The sequence below is a fragment of the Corvus cornix genome, chromosome Z (genome assembly GCF_000738735.6).
Source record: "Corvus cornix cornix isolate S_Up_H32 chromosome Z, ASM73873v5, whole genome shotgun sequence".
NCBI lineage: Eukaryota > Metazoa > Chordata > Aves > Passeriformes > Corvidae > Corvus > Corvus cornix.
The window spans coordinates 61,831,953-61,845,748 of NC_046357.1; the positions used below are offsets into that span (position 1 = coordinate 61,831,953).

A 13,796-nucleotide genomic window follows, 5' to 3' on the forward strand; every position below is an offset into this window, starting at 1 on the left:
TTTGCTAGGATTTGCTATTCAAAATATTTTTAATAGACTTATGCAGGTTTAAAATCTGGGTTCAACTAGCCTTACAGTTTTGCATCTTTTTAAAAGATGGCTTATAATATTGTCACTAGATGAATGCATGCCACAGATGTTTTTTGAAAATACTGGAATACAGCTAGTGAGCACTAGTTAAAAATCTGTGGGCAACACTTCTTTCCAGCACTCCTGTTGGAGCTCAGTACTTCCACAGAAAACTTCCTCAAATTTCTTAACACAAGAATTAATGAATACATGTAATTTCTACAGGAGCTGAAAATCTAAAGTTTTGTTACATTTCTTCTATGGGAAAGAGCTTTCAGTAAGAAGAGATGATTAAAATGGATCAATGGCTTGCACTGGTATGGTAAAAAAGTTTACGTAGTTGGCTTAGACTGAGATGGTTTTTAGTCAATTGTAAGGCAGCTCCTTTTCTGTAGACTCCTTTTTTGTTAATTACTTAGGATTTTCAGCTGCATTGCATGAGTAAAATTAGTAGTTTTGCAGAAGGTTGAACGGGTTGTAAAAAAAAGACCAACTGGAAGAGGAGATGGCCCATGAGACAGTAAAATTATTTTCCATAATGGGGACCCAGAACCACCTTAATAAGCTCTTGTTACTAGAAACAAAGAAAGCCAGTTTCTTTCCCTCTCCCCTGAGATGGAGAGTGTTTGATTTTTTGACAAGTGTATTGATCAAGAAGATGTATATTATACTATTCTGCATGTCCTGCTGCTGTGATTCTACTGCTTCTTCCTTCACACTAATGTGAATTTAAGGATCTGCCTGACACATATCCAGGTTTTGTGAAGTAAACAATGAAAGTACCAGATCTCTGCCATACTAGAAAATACAATTTACTAGTCTCCAAGGGTGAGGAGGAAGAACATATTTTCAGGAAAATGTTTCTGAGGAAAACCAATAGATGTAATTTGCAAATCCTAGCTATAAAAAGAGCATGTATCAAGCTCTCTTACTTGACTGTGAACAGAATACTTAGGTAGCTAAAGCTGATGGCTCTCGATTGCCAAAAGGGAAGAGCGTATGGGTGCAGTGTATGTCAGGTTTGCTTTCTTTTCTCTTTATTATAATATTGGCACTAACAAATACATTTTGTTAACCTACTACCCTGATTATACATTAAAATAGGGGAAGATGGGTTGGTAATTGGGATTTAAATATATGGTAATATATTTCAATTTAGGGCTTTGGGGTTTTTTTCCCAGTGTGATGGTGGCAGCGCACAAATAACCTATGGCTCTTGTGTTTCATGTAGGCATTTTAGTACATTATAATTAAATTTTTTAATAAATATTTATTTGTTTACACAAAAAGGCAGGTAATTGGTGCCATTTGTTTGTCAAATGCTTACCATTTTTTTTCAAGATTGTGAATGTTTACAGCTATGTTTGGAAGGCTGCAGTGCCATATTAATGTGCAGTTTATTCTCAACATACCACTTTTCTTTTAAGTTCCTCTAAACAGACCTACCCCACCAATTTATCTATTCCTTTTCCTTCAACTTCACTTTTGTCCAACTGTTTCATTTACAGAGGCTATTACATAGTTATTGTGCCTTTGAAGAGGTCTCGTGGAAAGTTTATCAAACCATGGGAGAGTCCAGATGAAATGGAACTAGATGAGGTACTGTATATGGTTTGGGGGGTTTTTTTGTTCTCCTTTATTAACGTAGCAATCTTGCTAGTTTTATGTAATTAACTCAATGGTTTTAAAAGTTTTGGTTGTCAGGATACTTTATATTGGTATTTGAATTAGCCTGTGGAGACTAAAACAAAAATTCAAATTACTTAAATGAGAAGACATTAAGTAAAGACATTAAGTTGCAATAAAGAATACCAAATGTCTGATATTTGTTGACACTAATATTTCATTCTTTTGCTGTTGGAAAGAGTGATGCAAAAGTGCAGGAGGTGAAATGAGTTGTCAGCAAAAGCTTAATCACCAACAATATGAACTGTAATAAAGGTCTGGTTCATTAGAGGTGTTTACTAAGTCTGTAACAAATGCTAAATTGTAATTTGTACTGCAGTTTAACATTTGACCTTCTGGTGGTGTTTTTACCTGATTTTCATATACTGTAATACTTCTGGTTAGAAGTAGCCTCCATTCTACCAAAACTTTGTGGTCAAAAATAAATGCATGAACAAGGAAGAAAAGAGCAATATTGTGTCATCATTTGAAACTATAAATGACATTAATCCAAAGGGGGGAACTACTTTCATTTTAGATATAAGCCCAGCAATGGCAGAAATCAATTCAGTACGTTATTGATTCAGTAATAATTCCAGGAAGAGTGGTATTCACCTCTGTTTTCTGTTTTACTGAAGGACAGTTTAGCTCATGCAAACTTGTCTTTCTTCTTTCAATCTGTAAATTTGTAGTAGTGCTAATGTTTATGATTTTAAAGCTCTTTCAAGGGCCCCATATGAGAGACTTTTATAAAAGTCAGGTGGTGGTATTATTATTGCTCTAGTTGTATCTGGCCAAGATTTTAGATGTCATTCTGATGCTATGGTAATTTATGCATGTAATATCTCTGCAATTCAAAGACCATAATCAGGTGCTTTTTTACTCCTGATATAGTGATTTTTTGATTGGATCCCATTTATTTTTCTATTTTCTTTTGGTGGATTCAAGAGTTTTATGTTACAGAGATAACCTCACCATATGCTTTGGCATAACACATTCGGCATAATTACTGGGAAGTGTTTCTCTCCTCCCATTGTCCAAATGGATATAAATTTCAGATTTTGCACCAAAATATAGGGAAAATAAAGATCTTCACCAAACTAACACTATCGTAGAAAGTATTCAAAATACAAACGGAATTCTTTCAGTCTTTATCACAACAATAGGCAAATCCTTAATCCGAGGATTAAAAACAACTGTTCAGAGGAGGGCATGATGACTGGCTGATTCAACCCTGTGTTTCTTCTTGAGCAGTTTCATTTATGTGATCATCTCATTTCATTCAATTGCAGCAATGGCTTGCTTTGATCTATTAACTTCTTCCCTTTGAAAGAACTTGGATGGTAAATGCCATCAGCTCATGATCATAGTCATAGGTGACATCAAATACAGTTAAACAGTAAAACTCTGACAGCCTCATCCGTACAGTAATGGAAACTGATTGAGTATTGCCACCCACTTTTAACATCCAAAGACTGTAGTCACATTCAGCAGCATTAATAGATTAAAGGATAGGTGCCAGATGACATTGAACTTTCTGGCAATTAAATTCTATGGGAATCTATGCTGATTCCCATAACAAAGGGCCATTTTAATCATCCTGCAAGTTGTGTTGCCTTAGTCTGTATAACAGATTGATAAAGAGCATTTATTAATTCAGAAATATTTGTGTCAGAATGGGCTGTTTCCCACTTCTATTGATATAATTGAGCCCACATTGTAGAATTAATGATGGAAGAAATAAGGTATGCATTCAATGGAAAATGAAAATTATTTCTGATAAAGAGCTAAACCCCTTGATATACCTTTTACAATTGCCTCCAACACATATAGCAAGAACTGAGTAGGGAAAAATGTTAAAAGCAGGTAGCAACTGCATATCATGCTAACACCTTCAGCTTCTATTATTTAGAAGACTGGTTTGCTTCCAGTTTGGAAAGTATGCTTTTTATTAAGTATACTATTCCTGACAAGCTTATGAACACACAATAAATACATTTGGAAAAAAATAACAACAACAACCCCCCCACCCAAAAAAACCCACCAAAAAACCTGAAAAAAACCCAAAACCAAAAAACCAGCAACAACAAAAAACACCCAAACAAACAAAGCAAACAAACAAAAAAAAGCAAACAACAAAAAAACCCCAACCAAACAAAAAACCAAAAACAAAACAGAACCAAACCAATGTGCTCCTCCCCCCCCCGCCCAAAGAACCTATTCTCTGAACAAATAGTTCCTTATGGTCAAGTGAGGATACTTGTGCATATTTATATTTTTAGTATGATCTCGGATATGTGTCAAGTATCAGAAATGGTTGGGCAATAGATTTTTCAAAGAACTATGTTCCAAGTACTTTGCTTAGATTGTCAGAAGGAAAGTATTTGCTAATAACACAGCTCTGGAATATTAACTGAATTACATAACTGGGCAGTCCAAAAAGACTCTTCAGCCTTATTGTAGTTACCTAATCTTCCAGTTCCTTGAACCTCATCTCTGAAAAAAACTAAGACAGATGCCTAGTTTTAAAAGAGCACATAATGGACTAGATGTTTGGTATCTGAAAAAAATAATTATCAGAGATTCGGTCCTTTTTTACTAACGCAAAATTTCATTTTATTTATCATGAGGTCTAGTGACTTTAAATAGGCAGGTCACGCAAATAAATGAAACAGAATATTATGATTTGCAGTAAGTATTACCTAGTAGGATTACTTTAGATCTGTAAGCAGTAAAATCTAAACAAAGATTTCCATGTTAAGTCTTAAGTGAATTCAGTAATTTTGTTGAAATCTGTGTATAAAGTACAATGGGAGATATATAAGCAAGTAATGATATTTGGCACCATCCCATTTACATATGAAACATAAATGAGGTTGGAGGTTCACCTGAGGTCTACTCAGTCATGTGTAATCAGTCTTACTGACAAAGTTTTTATCTTCACACAAACACACTAAAGTTTAACTGGCCTTTGGTGGTGAATAACCACCTTTGAAAAGTTGAACTGATTTTATTTGACTCAGGCTAACTAACTTTTAGCATTCATTGCCAAAACTCAGTTTCTGATCACTCTAATACTGTATTTCAGCATTGCATTTTCTTCCACTATATGTATTTTCTGTTACTATTTCAAATGCGAGAAATAATCAAGATCAAACATTCTTCTTTGCCTCTCAATCTCAGTCTAATTTTGATTGCAGTACTCCTACCTTATTTTGACATTTTATTATGAGTTATTTATAATCTAAATTGTAAATATGCTCTAATCTGGAAACATGATAAAGAATTTAGTTGAGGCAGACACACAACTTTAAATTCCAATGGAAATGATACATGGAAGTACCAGTTATAGTCAGGGATGGCACAAGCTGTATACCTCTACTAGAACTGTAGGATTTGTGGCTCCTGACTTTAAGCTAGCATACACTGTTGCTACTCTAGTATTTAGCTTCATGTTTCGGCACGATTCCAGACAGCCAGTGCTCAGCTCTCTGCATAGTCATTGTTATAAAATGCGGCATCATACAGAGACAAACTTTTCAGAGTGCTTCCCTCAGCAATTCCTATAAGGCCTGATCTAACCTGGAACCAACTTTGATTAGTCTCTGCCTCATGTTCTGCATTTAGTAACTCTACCTGGGGCATAGGAAGCTACTAACAGATGCGAGAGTCACCTTCAATAAAGTAACTAAACAGAAATCTCTTCAATATTACGGTTCTCTGCTGCCCTCATTTTTATACGACGCAAATTGACTCTAGCTGCTCATTAAACTATTTCGGAAGAATGAAAGAGAAATATGGACTGCTGATTGGAATAGTGTCCTTGAGTAATGAATAATGATTTCTAATCTCAAATTATGGCCAGTTCTTTTTTTGCTCAGGGGATCCATTGCACTGTACCAGCTTTTGTGTCATGGCATGGAAATTGATAGAGTTAAATGGATGTAAAATCTCTGCAACAGGGAACAGACTCAGCATTAGAGCTGGAAAGCAGTTGACTGGAAAGCAGTAGATCGTTGAAGGTATAACATCCAAATGCCCTCAATATTAAGGAAGACTGGATGCAAGTGGATGCTTGCTTTCATATCTGTCTGTAACCTTGAAATATTTAAGTCCGCGAGAAGGGGTATCAAAGTATTCAATATTAAAAGCTTCTTTCTCAGCAGCAGAGTGAATATTAGATTTCTTTATTTGCATTGGAATTGTTAATTGTGTAGTTACAAAATACAAGATCCCATGAGGGAAAGGCAAAAAGATATGCTCACTAAGCTGTGGCATAAATCAAGAGGGCATTGAAGATGCCGAAGGGCCTTGAGGGGAAGCCATTTGTGGAGTGGCTGAGGTCACTTGGTCTGTTCAGCCTGGAGAAGACTAAGGAGAGACCTCATCGCGGTTACAACTTCCCTGTGAGGGGAGGTGGAGGGGAGACACTGATCTCTTCTCTCTGGTGACAGTGACAGGACCCAAGGGAATGGTCTGAAGTTGTGTCAGGGGAGGTTTAGGTTGGATATTTGATAAAGGTTCTTCACCCAGAGGGTGGCTGGGCACTGGAATGGGCTCCCCAGGGAAGCGGTCACAGCACCAGCCTGACAGAGTTCAGTGTTCTCAGGCCCATGGTGTGACTCTTGGGACTCTCCTGTATACAGCCAGGAGTTGGACTCAATGATCCTTGAGGATCTCTTCCAATTCAGCACATTCTGTGAGTCCATGATTATGTGGAGAGCTTCCCTGACTAAACATGTACTTTAAAATTAATATATATAGTTAAGATTAGATTTTAGTATCTTTTTTTTAAATCTCCTTCTCACTCTGGAGATCTGTCTCCTCCTCCTAGCAATGAATTTTGTGCTAATCTACTGTACTACAACTGTTAGTATGCTAAAAAGACTAAACAACTCTATGACTTTAGAAAACTTTGTGATTTAACTATAAGACTACAGGACACTGAATAAGTTTCAAAAGTGAAAAACAAGGAAAACCATAAAGAGGCTTTAGAAGTCATTATTTATCACACAGGAGAAGTTCAGACTCCCTGTTATCAAATCAGACTAATTTTTGTGGAGTGGCTGTATATCTAAACAATAAAAATATCGAAGAAGCATTTGTCTGATTTAATAAGTAATTCATCAATAGATTATACTAGCTGAGTTTAAGTTCCTTTGTTAGTTAGTATATGTTTTCTAAGTTTGAGCCTAGCATCTAATCTTGTCACAAATGTACTGATGTAAATTTTAGCTTTGTTTGTCAGAAGAAGTGATTCAGTCACCATCCCTGGAGATATTTAAAAAGATGTGTAGTTGTGGCAGTTAGGGACATGGTTTAATGGTGGACTTGGCAGTATTAGGTTAATGGCTAAACTCAATCTGAAAGACCCTTTCCAACATAATTGTTTTAATGATTCTATTCTATGACCGACTTTATATAGATATGGATAGATAGATAGATACATACATACATACATACATATAAAATATGCAGTACAAGGTGTGTATTTATACGTGCTCAGAAAAGGTATATTGTTTTCTTATCCTTTCCCCACCTCCTCCTAGACACAACAGTATCTAAAAACTGTGTTTGTAGTCTGGGCACTGCAATTTCCTCCTAGTATCTTATCTTAACAAGAACGACAGGAAATTGGAAGATTTTGCAAGAATTGATTTAGTAATACTGATATGTCCCATGAAATGTGGATAAATTGTTTTTTATAGTTCCTGGTCATGCATTAAAATTTCTCATTACACTGTCGATAAGTTACATTAAAATTGTTTACAGTTATCTTTCTGTTCATGCTTGCTCTTTCTCTCTCTCCCCTTTTCCTTCCCTTCGTTCTAAAGCTGCTTAAGGAGATAGCTAGGAAACGCAGAAGCATTCGTCTTGGGAGGGAAGTTGAATTAAAGCCATATATTGCAGCCCACTTTGAAGTTCTTCCTACGGAATTCACATTGGGGGATAAGAAGCATTACGGTGGATTTGAGAATAAGCAACTGCAGAGTGGTCAAGAATATGTCTTCTTCGTGTTGGCTGTAATGGAGCACTCAGAATCTGTAAGTTAGTTAATGTTTTTCAATCTCGAAATTACCTTGCACCATCATGAAAACGTTTTTTTCAATGCTTATTCCACTTCCCTAAAGTTTTTTTTTTTGTTACATGTCAGAACACCTTTAAAGCAAATGCTTCCTAACTCAGTGCCCATTAATTCCTTAAACTCTTCTATTCTGCTTTCACCTTTGTGTGTTATTTCTGTGTATAACTGAAACCTAAGAATGACCTTTTATTAGATGTGCTGTGATCCTTTGAAAATTACATGCTGTGTTATTTGTGAGCATGGACACAGCTCCTGAGACATGAACTTTGCAGCAGGATCTTTCTCTAGGTGTTTAAAAGAATTGCTGCCTTTTGATGCTACCATTGAATAATGGTGTAGCATATACAGGATTCTTGGAAAAATCCATTGAGCTAGACACATGCACAGCTACCCTCTTTAGTTACAGTCATTCCAAACAACTTTATCAGTAAATTGTTTGAAAGTTAGAAAATAATTCAATAATAGGGAGAATTCCTGAGGTAAACTAAATAATGAGTTGTCATTTCTCTTTACTTAATTCATTTTGTAGTTACATCCCTTTATGGGTGAGTTAACCTAATGTGTGTAATGTATTAAAAAAGAAAAAAAAGAGGACAGATATAAGACTTCTGAAAGGTGCAATACATATTAGCATCTTAACTTACAGTGTGTAATACAGTACATTTCTAATTGGTAACTAAACCTGACAGGTACATTTGCAGGTTCAATCACTTGAAACTCCAACACCAATACTCTGAATTGTAGTCAAATGCTTGCAGTGTGTAACACTACAATTCCTTTCATGGTGTCAATGGACTGTGCCTACTTAAGCACAATGAGAAACTAGTTCCACTTTGGGTATTTTTGGATACATAGATTTACTTGAAAATAAAGTAAGTGCCTCTTGGAAGCTCTAACATAAATTCACTTTTTGACACAGGCTGCCTAGACAGATAATTCTGAAGGTGTTGCATCAAAAAGGTTCAAACTGGAGAAGGTAGATAGCTGCTGACTATGAAGTTAAGTGGCCATAAATGTGTCATAAATTACCTGTACTAAAATTGATCTTCTCAATACAAAGTGCAGTTTCTTGGCTTTTTTTAATATTAATTTAGGTATAAATGACCTAAATTTATTGCTTTTTTAGAAATCAGGATGAAAAAGTGGGAAGAAATAGGTTTGTAAACTGACACATAAGGCAAGACCTGTATAGGGTCCTGCTCTTGAAAGATTTCAAAAGACATTACTGTACTTAGGCTATGGATAATACGTGGTTTAGCATGCCATCTGAAACATTTATGTGATTGAGTAGCATGAGGTAGTCACAGACTGTGAAGAATTTTTAAGAGTGAGTGAGATTCAACTTTCAGTGACTTTCAGTGTTCCAGTGTATCAGTTCTCAGCATATATAGCTGGTTTTCTTCTAGGACTACAGGCCCTACTGATGTATGATTTGTAACTTGTAAGGGATGTCTTTCTTGATATTCTGATGTTACATTTTACATAAGGCTTCTTCTTCAGAGAGCACAGAATTTCTCTGTTGATTGGTAGAATAGAGAACTTTAATTAAAAGAGGTCATGGGAAGGTCTGAATTTGTTTAACTTAGTAAAAGGGGAGCTAGAGAGCTATGATTAAAATCCAGAAATATGTTAAGGATGTCATCAAGAGGAAGGAAAAAATAAGATAAATTTTTAAAATCAGAAATGAGTTTAAATTAGTCATTAATACAGGATGGTTGAAAATTGAAAGCAAAATCCTATTTATTGAAGAAAAGGTAGTAAGTGTTTATACTGTTGCCCTCAATATCCATCTATATCTTTTTCCAGGCATTTTTGCTGTCCACTCAAAAGCAAGAGGTTAAAAACTAAGAGTTTCTTCTTGTAGCAATGAACCTCTTTTTATCTTCTGAGAATACTAAACCTGGGGGAAAAAAAAAAATCAGTCTGCTTGGGTGTTTCAGGAGTGGAACATGAAGAGTCCCCAATTTCCAGACAATGATCACAGACTTAAAACATAGGGAGGTTTTGGTGCCAGGTGCCATGTGCAGTAAAATGCCATAATATAACTGGAGACTGTTGGCATAGGTGCTAGTTCAGTAAATGTAAGCACCTCAGCTTTGCCCATCCTAATCCTATATCACCCCCAGACACTGTTGTAGCCCAGAGCCCAAAACAAGGCCAAATGAAGTGTAAAAAACCATCTCTCCTTTGGTAACAGTTGTCCTGGCTTAGGGCGTCTATCAGAGTACAGTACAAACATAAATGGAAGCTAATCTCTTCTCCCGGTTATCTTACTCTGTCTTAGCTGACATTTCTGATCTACTACTGAATCAAGTTTTTAAGTCCTTTGCAAGAGCTGTAGCTCAAATCCTAGTTTAGTTTAGCTAATGAAGACACTCCAGCACAGAGAAGAAATATGTACAAACGATTCTCCACTTCTGACTTTCCTGTAACAGAGTTCTTAAAATGATCCAACTTTAGCAGGCTGGCTCTTCAGCCTCTCCAGTCCATAATTTTAACTCTGCACTCAGCTACAGATCAAATATCTCAGGTCAGTCAAGAATTAAAAAAAAAAAAAATTCTCTTATCACAGGTCTTATCCTAGGCCAGCTGGCCTTACACCATCTAGTAAAGCAAAGATTTTCAGCAACCTCTGTTGGTTCATAATTCTAGTTTCATCCTTATGAAAGACTGAGTGTTTAGCTTCCCTTCATATTCTACAGTGAATTCCCCCATTTTTCAGTCTTAAATTCAAGTTGTCTCCCCCTTGTGAAGGTATACTCTGTCATACAGTTTTTGACTGGTCAAAATGCATTGTGCTATTGCCATAAAACCCTTTTCAAGGAACCTCCTACATTCAGTCCCCTTTATCTATAATTCTGTCAAAAGTACCCTTTCATGTCATGCAGGAAGAAAGTGTAAAGCCAATATGAAACTAAAACAGAACCCAAAAATGGGTAACTGGTGGGTTATAATTCTCAGTGTCCTATTCATTTTCCCATTCTCTGCTTAAGTTCCAAAGTGCTCTGCAAGGACTATGCTACATGATTTGTCTGCAGATCACTGCTAATATGTGGAACACAAAATAAAGGTGGTAATAACAACATGGTTTTCAATTTGCAAGTTTGTATTCTACCTGGCTTCAAGAAAAATAGCATTTCCACCTTGCTGTGTTCATTGCATCATTATCTTTTATACATTTATCTTAGATGTGGGATAGTTAATATTTTAAATGTATTCCTTTGTGATTAAGGAAGAATTATTTTTATTTTCATAGACCATGTATGCAACAAGCCCATATTCAGATCCTGTTGTGTCAATGGATCTTGATCCCCAACCAATTACAGATGAGGAAGAAGGCTTGATTTGGGTTGTTGGACCAGTTCTTGCAGTGGTGTTTATCATCTGTATTGTTATTGCTATACTTCTTTATAAAAGGTACGTTTACCTTTTAGTTTTCTTACTATATATTTTCCCCTGTATATTGGTCACTTCGTAATACTGTTCCACACTGTATTTTTGTGCTACAGTAGTAACTGTCATTGCTTTGGGATATTTTGAAATTTATTAATGGTTTCCAGAATGCTGCAGAAATTTTTGACTGAAAGTTTCCAATAATTACAGGTATGTGGGTACATTTTTCTGCTGATGACACTATATTTAACACTTCTGCCTTTAAATGCTTTTTCCACTTCGCATACATTTGTATGCAAAGATACATTTGTATGCAAAGAAAATAAATATGTGCTTGCACATAAATATGTATGGAATTTGCACATTTGACTTTTTAAAACTTGTTTATAGATGTATAATAGTAATACATTAGGGGTTACATTCAGCTTGTTGTTAAATGTGATTTTCATCTCCACTCAAGCAATCTGAATTTTAACTTTTGACAGTTGGCCTCAATTTTTGTAATGTATCCATATGAATTTGAAGCTCTGATCTGAGAGATTAAAGAGACATCAAATAGCTGTTTCTACTAATCTTGCAATGAGATCAAATTCCACTCATTCTTCTTTCACTATGACACAGATGTAGTTTTGCTATTACACAAAGGACTTCCCTCGGCCTTAAAATATACTCAGTGAAAACTGTGTATGATGCCATAATTTTTATATAGCAGCCTTTTACGGTGTAAATGAGTTAACAGGGGTCAAGGTATTAAATCAAAACCAAAGAATAAAACTCAAAAAGGTTTTTTTAATTTTATATTTCATTCCTAATACATTTTGAAATATATTGATAAAGTATATTTGAGGAATATTATAAAGACACTGTAAATTTCTGGGGAGGTGGCACACTCAGAATAATTTTATTAAATGAAGTATGTCTTCTAAAACTGATGGCTATGATGCTGTTACCTGCACATAAATTTTTAAATACAAGCCTGTATCCTCTTCCCACCTTCAGTGTCTCCAGTCAAATACCTCTAAAGTTTCATGAGGAGAACTCTCTTCAGGTTTTGGAAAGAGTTCTCTGTTCAACAGTAAACAACCAGTCCAGAGTTAACTTCGCCTTTGTATTCCAAATAGATACACATTTATAGAATGGTTTTAGGGCTGTAATCATACTGCAGCACAAGACATAGTCTGCTGCTTGCAGGTGCTCTGTCTCCTGAATGTTTCTGTTAGTGCACAGTGTTAGCCAATATAATTAGTTAGCAACTCTGTTTCTGTCCATCACTTCAAAAACTGGTCATTGGAGACATGCTAAAAGCAAAATACTCCTTTTGTCTGAATATTTTGAAGTATTAAAAGTAAATTGTCTCCCCTACTACAAAAGGTATCCAAACAATAGTATATTAAGCAGATGTGCAACTGCTTCTGGAGTTACTAATTACATTTATGGAACCAAAATAACAATCTTCAAATCTATTACCAAAAAAAACAACCAAAAAAAAAAAGGAAATATTCCACATATGACCAGGTAAGACTTGCTTATCAGTAGTGTGAAGAGATTGTCATTCACTGAGAATGGGGGACATATTTTCCATCTGCTATTTACTATGTGTACTAGAACTGTTCGGGCAAATGTCCATATGTATTTATTTATTTTTCTATTTTCAGCTTTTTACTCTAATTTGTTAAACAGCACTGATCTGGCAAATTACCTCTGAGAAATTATGACTGCAGTTTTAGCAGCCTGTGGTCCTCTATGAGCTTTCATTTCTGTAAAAATGTAGTATATAATTGGATTTTTTTTTCAAGAGTAACCTGAATGCAAGCTTAGTGCTAGATTTTGATAGACTTACTGACGGTACAAGAGCAATGACAAGACAGTTGGGATATTTAACATATTGCTTAGAGAAAACAGTGAAATTTAATTTCTGAGCGAAATGAATTCACTGTGGCTACAGGAGTAAGATGGGAAAAATATGTTTAAAAAAAGCAGGCAAACAAGCAATTCTTATGGATACAGAAAATTTTATATTTCTAGAATATATGGAGGTTTGAGTGCAACAAGTATGATAGTGAGAAAAGAAAATGAAGGTAGAGGGCATCAGTCTAATTATGAACATATATACAAAAAATATTGAAGAGGATGTTGTTAAAGGATATGCAGTGCAAAGAGGACGACCAAGAAATGACTGTGTCTTCTGAAGTGCAAAGAGTAGTAACTCAAATAAAGGTCAACTATGCTTAATTCCCTTTGTCCATAGAAACCTTTGTGAACAGACTTGGACCACTAAGCTCATGATTTATAATACTACTTAGACATTTTAATTACAATCACAGAGAAATTATGACTGCAGTTTCCAAAAGAATTTTATGGGGAGAAGTCTTGCCCTTCTTTAAAACAGACATTATTAGATAGTGTGGATAAGTTGCATGGGTTGGTTTGAAGTGTATTTAACTGTGCCAAAGACAAGGAATGCATGTGTGAACTCTTTATTATTTGTTGCTAAGTTGTATAAAGGTTATTGCCTCTGCATTTATTATTCTTAAAATCTGAAAGCAAAGATATTTCATAGACAGGTTTTTGGCTCATATATTAG

At 35.4% G+C, this 13,796-nt stretch overlaps 1 protein-coding gene across 48 annotated transcripts in view; it reads left to right on the plus strand.

Moving 5' to 3' along the window:
• The window catches only part of PTPRD (protein tyrosine phosphatase receptor type D), a 1,187,151-nt gene that overhangs the window by 1,086,084 nt on the left and 87,271 nt on the right, over positions 1-13,796 (plus strand). For all 48 annotated transcript variants that reach the window (XM_039567532.1, XM_010392896.4, XM_039567544.1 and 45 more), the window contains 3 exons: positions 1,578-1,668; positions 7,569-7,778; positions 11,076-11,236. In XM_039567532.1, the coding sequence (XP_039423466.1) occupies positions 1,578-1,668; positions 7,569-7,778; positions 11,076-11,236 (462 nt within the window). The remainder of the gene's footprint in view (positions 1-1,577; positions 1,669-7,568; positions 7,779-11,075; positions 11,237-13,796) is intronic.